This window comes from Copadichromis virginalis, linkage group LG18 (assembly GCF_057382275.1).
Source record: "Copadichromis virginalis isolate Kocher_CV1m ecotype Utaka linkage group LG18, C_Virginalis_male_GT1.1, whole genome shotgun sequence".
Lineage (NCBI taxonomy): Eukaryota > Metazoa > Chordata > Actinopteri > Cichliformes > Cichlidae > Copadichromis > Copadichromis virginalis.
The window spans coordinates 22,251,649-22,257,648 of NC_140635.1; the positions used below are offsets into that span (position 1 = coordinate 22,251,649).

Genomic DNA, 6,000 nt, shown 5'->3' on the forward strand with positions numbered 1-6,000 from the left:
TGAATGGTCACTTTTATCCTGCGATGCAACACTTCTGTCCTGATCACAGTGGCCTCTGTCTAAATGACACTATCCTCCACCCACAGGGGTTGAGGTGGTTTGATGAGGATGAAAATGATGTAAATCGTGCACTTTGAACTTCACAGTCACTGATCGTTAACCTAGCCAAACACATATGGGAGGTTTTGGACTCCCAAGACTCACATCAGCCCAGTAGAGTCGAAAAGACTTGGAAAATCTCTAGCAGCGTGTGGTTGACAAACTTTACCGAGACACTTCTTTTTTTCTTTTGTGCCTGTCAGTGTAATTAAAATTCAAGGTGTATAACAAAGAAGCAGCAGCCACAGAGAGATGTTATGACTCAGATTTGAATTCACTTTAGAAGATTGCTTCTCCCACACCGTTACTTTGAGAAAAAAAAAAGATTATCTCAGGTTTTATTTTCCAAGCTCCAGCCTTCTTTTATAATAACATTGTACCCATCATAGTAATGATGATCACTCAGTCAGATGCATACTTTCTAAACAAAAAACGAGGGTTTGTTTAGAAAGTCTAGCTTTGCAGAAAATGCATGTAATTGTCTTAGCAAGCCTACGCAGAGATGGGCATTATGCAACCACCAAGTCGCTGAGAGGCTTACAGAGTAAAACACCTTGTGCGCATTAAAGCAACCTGATTGGCTGATCCATCCAATAGTTTTTCTTTAAATCACAGAGACATGAATCTTTGAGAAAGTTATTTTTTAAATTCACAGGAATATTTCACTAGAATGCACTCAAGACACCATCAAAGGTCTAGTACACTTAGTGCAGCCTAAAGCAGTGCTCTTAAAGCGTTCTCCTCAATAGCGTTCCTGCTGCAGAGTACCTTGTCTTATCAACCAACTAACTAGATATCGGTCCACATTATGCCACGCTGAGCCCAAAGCAGCTGACTTCCTGTGAGGACTATGATTGAATCCTTGGAAGCTGTTCCTTTGCCTTTGCCTAAAGGTTTAAAGCATGTACCAGATAATTGAAACGTCCACTTTAAATATTATCATTATCTTTGTTGCATATCACTGTCCTGTCCCTGCCTTCCCATTGCACCTGCCTCTTGGCTAAAAACTAAATAATCCCACAAAATAAAATAATTCCAAGTTTTTCTATTTACATAAATCATGAAGATTCATTGCCCAGCATCATCAAATACTTATTAGTCAGGTGGTAGTGACCGTGTTGAAAATTATGATTATGATGTGTGTCTTGGTGGTAATGTAGGATGTGCTTGTTTGTCCCAATAAGGTTCTCCTGCTTTTTCTTTGCCTTCTTAGATCAGCCGCTGCCTGAAGCCTGGAGGTCGGTTTGTCTCCGTTACCTTCGCCCAGCCTTTTTTCAGGAAACGGCTCTATGCCCGTACGGAATATAAATGGTCCATCAAACATCAAAGTTATGGAGAAGGCTTTGAATATTTTGTGTATGTCATGACCAAAGGGGAGAAGCTCAGCCCAGAAGATGCAGCTCTGGAGAAAAAGCTGCTGCGGGATACAGAATCTCCACCAACCAGGATTACTACAATAACAAATGATGATAAGGAAGACTTCCTGGCTAATATTGACCTGTAGGGTGACTCTGATATGTAGGATTGCCTTTATAAGTAATCTTTATATTGTGATTTTTTTGCAACGGGAAACTGTTAACCAAATTTCTGGCCTTACTGTTTTTATGTATTTATTAAGAATTTGTAAGGAGTAACTATTTTATACTGTTTGATGTACTAGATATTAGTTTTAAAGTCAAATTTTATCAAGATACCGATATATATTTGGATAAATGTTCTGCAAATGTAATTAAGATGTTGTAAAGATAAGAGAACTGCTGTATAAATGGTAATTGAAATCCATATTTTATCTAAAAGTTTGAGACAAAATCCTGCGTCTGACCAGATGTATTCACAATAGATTAGATTAGATTAGATTAGATAGAACTTTATTAATCCCTCGGGTGGGTTCCTCTGGGAAATTCGATTTCCAAAAAAGCACAGCACCGACAGAAGTTACAGAGTTACAGAATATTATATATATATATATATATATATATATATATATATATATATATATATATATATATGTATACACACACACACACACACACACACACACACACACACACACACACTCACATATATAAATACAGAGACAATATAAATAAAATATACGAAGGGGATAAATAGAATAAATAGGAATAAAAATAGGAATAAAAATAGGAATAAAAATAAAAATACAAGTGAATTGCACATTTCAAGTATTGTTTAATAGTTTAATAGACAAACTTGTGCCTTTTGTCGTTTTGAAAACATGATTAACAAATGTTACTCTTAATAAATTTCTCATTTGCAAAGAAAAAAAATGGCTAACTGATCTGTTGTCTCAATTCTTCACGGCTCAGATTCAACAAGGTGCTGGAAACATTCGTCAAATCCCATCTCAGAGTTGCTCTGTTGGATTGAGATCTGATGACTGTGGAGGCCACAGCAGCACCATCACCACCCTGAACTGTTAACAGAAGGCAGGATGGATTCATGCTTTCATGATGTTTACACCAAATTCTGACCCCACCATTCAAATGTCACAGTTGAAATCGAGGCTCATCAAACCAGGCAAAGTTTTCCAGTCTCTTATTTTCTAGTTATATTAAGACTTTTTGAACAACTGGCACCCAGTGTGGTCTTCTGCTGCTATAGCCCATGTGCTTCAGAGATGCTCTTCTGCATACCTTGGTTGTAATGAGTGCTTCTTTGAGTTGTTGTTCCTGTCAGCTTGAAGCAGTCTGGCTATTCTTCTCTGACCTCTTGCATCAACGAGGCATTTTGACCCACAGAACTGCCGCTTACTGGAAACTTTCTCTTTCCCGGATCATCCTCCCCTATGTGGGAAAATCCCAGAAGAGTATTGAGTTGTCTGATATTTCAAAAATGCATCACATTCCCCAAAGAGGCAAAAAAAACTTGGCCTAATCTCTTTATGAGTTCAAACTTGCCTTCTCGTACATACAAGAAAAGAGTGGGAAAATCTTGTGATTTCCCAGATTCGGGCAGATTAAAGCTAGGACACGAATGATTTGGAGCTCTCACTTTTGCACCATTAAGTGTGATTTCTATCAAGAGTAAGTTTGCCTTTATTCCAAAGATTTGGACATTATGAGAGAGAGACAAGACAGTTGGACGCAGAGGAAACGCAAAGACAGTTTTATTGTCCTTTAGGTGATAAAATTTGATTAAAAATGTGTAAAAAATATAGATAATATGATCCAGTGATGACTTAATGGCTGCCCTCTCCTCAAACTGAAAGACCTACACAGTTCCCGCTGCCTCAAAAGAGCCCATAACATCATAAAGGACACCTCACACCCTGGACACTCCATGTTCGAACTGCTGCCTTCAGGTAAACGGTATAGAACAACATACACAAGGACTAACAGACTCAAACACAGTTTCTACCCAATTGCAATATCATGTCTCAATGCTACTAAAAGTAGATGACTTTCATTGCCCCTGTTGTCATTTGTGCCCTTGATGTTGGAATGCTTTCAGACATGTTTTGTTGGATGCGCTAACAAATTGATTGAGTGATTGATTGTTTGACTGATATATCAACTAGGTCGTATGTTGAGTGTCTGTATGGGGCCTTAGGCCTGGATTGCTTGGGTGTATCTACGGTATGAGAATACTGTATTTTATATGTATTTCTATCTTTTATATCCTATCATTATAGTTTTTAAGTATTTAATTATAGTTTTTAAGTATTTATCTTTTGTGATGTTGCACTGACCAGAGACATCTTTCAATTTCATTGTACCTGTGACAATGACAATAAAGAATATTCATTCATATTCATTCATAACTGCTGTGCACACAGGTAGACTCACTGAATGTCTCTCACTGTCTTAGACCATATAGAAAGAAAATAATAGAAACAAATGTCTCTCAGTGAACAGCGATGATTGATAACCACCTTCACCTTTTCTCATAATTACAACATCAGGAACTTGTAATTACGAGAAAGTTGTTATACTTGTAACAGAGCTGGCTTTCCTGTCATTATGAGATACAGAAGACACACTCGAATTATGTAAGATAAGACTTCCTATTTGAATGTGGAGAATGCGCTTCCACAGGAAACCAAGTAACCGTCCTGCCTCTGAGGCGGACTTTTGTTCATTTTTAACATGTTTATTGCTGCGTCAATTAGTGTAATTATGACATCATCAAGAAGGATTTGTTCATAGGTTAACTGTGACTCACGGTGCGACTTCTTTCTGTGTTAATATGTTCCGTCTGTGCTGCTACTACACCAGCTTCGGCTCTTCTTCAGTTCGTAATTGAAACTTTTATCATTTATAAACCAATTTCACATCCCAGTGTCATGCCTGTCTCGACAATATATCAGGATAGTTCAGCGATCTCTGCATTCTGGAGTGCAGTACTAGTCTGCCAATGTTATGCAGATTGCAAGACAAGCTGGCATGTCTAGACGTAGTGCATACCAACAGCAGCAACAGCCTGCATGTAAAGTAACTATTAGAGTCTATCAATATGTCAGTCACAGTCTCCCCTTTCTGTTGGGGTTGTTTGCATGAGCCCCGTGTCTGCTTTAGATTCCAGACAATCGCTGCTAATGGAGATATGCATATTTGACACACCTTTGTGCACATACAAATGTACATACAAGTAATAGCTTGCCCTGCGTGCGATTTGTTGAGGATACATGAGATGAAGTGCAGGTCCTATGATCTCTGCTGCTTAAATATAGACAGGAGAGAGAGGGGAGCGAGAGCACCAGGCGTGCAGACAGACAGGAAGGCTGGTGACTGGAGGGGGGGACCACATTAATAAAGTAGAAATCATTTATTTTTAATTCTCCACTGAGATCTAATTACTGCCTATTTTTAAAACGTGGAGGAAAAAAGAGGTGTGTGATTTTTTTTCTATGCCTTTGTGTTCAATCTGTTTTTTGTTGTTGTTGAGTATCACCAGTTTATTATTATTGTTGTTGTTTTTAATAAACCGTAGCTTTGGTTTCTGAGTTTGAGGTTACAAAACAGCCTCACCTCAAGCTTTGCTTCACAGCTTCTCTGGAGCTTTTCATCTTGTCATTCCCGAGGAAAGAGTTCCCCCGCTTGTTGATGAATTAACTGATTCATGATTGTTTCAAGTGTTGTTTCCTTGAATGTAATCACTCTTAACAAAATAAATAACATAAAAAATTTGTGCCATGGTTTTGATTTTTCCTTTCGAAACTTGTCTTCTTTTTGGTTGTTCTTTTCCCCTCAGGTTTCTTAGATGGGGTCTCCTGTCATTGCTGTTTGTGTCTCTGCCTTGTTTTGTTTGTCACTTTCTTTATGCATGTTCAGCTCTTTTGCATTTACTTGTTGCCTTCCTTGTTGTCTTCCTTGGCCTCATTGGTTTCTCCTCTGCCTTGTTTCCCTGGTATTTTTCCTTTTCCGAGTCTATCCTGTTTTCCCACTTGTGGGCTAACCTGTACAACACAGCAAGTTCAACATATCCAGGATATAAAAGAATTCATGTTAGCAGCTTAAGACGAGTCAGAAACATGGACAGGTCTACTGGCAGCAGAGCAGCAAAATTTGTAAAGGAAGAGCAAACTATAAGAAAAATCAGAAGAATTAAAAAATATCATGCAAGTATTAAAAAAACCACTAAAACAAGGTGTGGGTGATAGAAAAGCACTACGTGCACTGTGTAAGCTTTATCGTAATATGAAAAAAAGCAATAGTTGAATTTTATTTTAAGCTTTTGTTGCACTGCACAGAAATATTGGTTTTTATTAACTTTTGAACAACAGGGAGAACTGGGAGTTATTGATGACTATAGAGGTCTTATGCAGGATTGATGGTACCCTGTTTGGCATAGAAAGTATAAATGATGGGGGTAGTAACCAAAGTCCCATTCAGACCACCAGACTTTTCCTTCATGGTGTTTTGAAATGTAAGAGGGCTGAAT

The 6,000-nt window shown here is 38.1% G+C and overlaps 1 protein-coding gene across 2 annotated transcripts in view; it reads left to right on the plus strand.

The window, feature by feature from the left end:
* The window catches only part of ece2a (endothelin converting enzyme 2a), a 103,765-nt gene extending 101,723 nt beyond the window's left edge, over positions 1-2,042 (plus strand). For both annotated transcript variants that reach the window (XM_085437905.1, XM_085437904.1), the window contains exon 4: positions 1,313-2,042. In XM_085437905.1, the coding sequence (XP_085294031.1) occupies positions 1,313-1,603 (291 nt within the window). In that variant the 3' untranslated portion in view covers positions 1,604-2,042. The remainder of the gene's footprint in view (positions 1-1,312) is intronic.
* Positions 2,043-6,000: the final 3,958 nt, after the last annotated feature.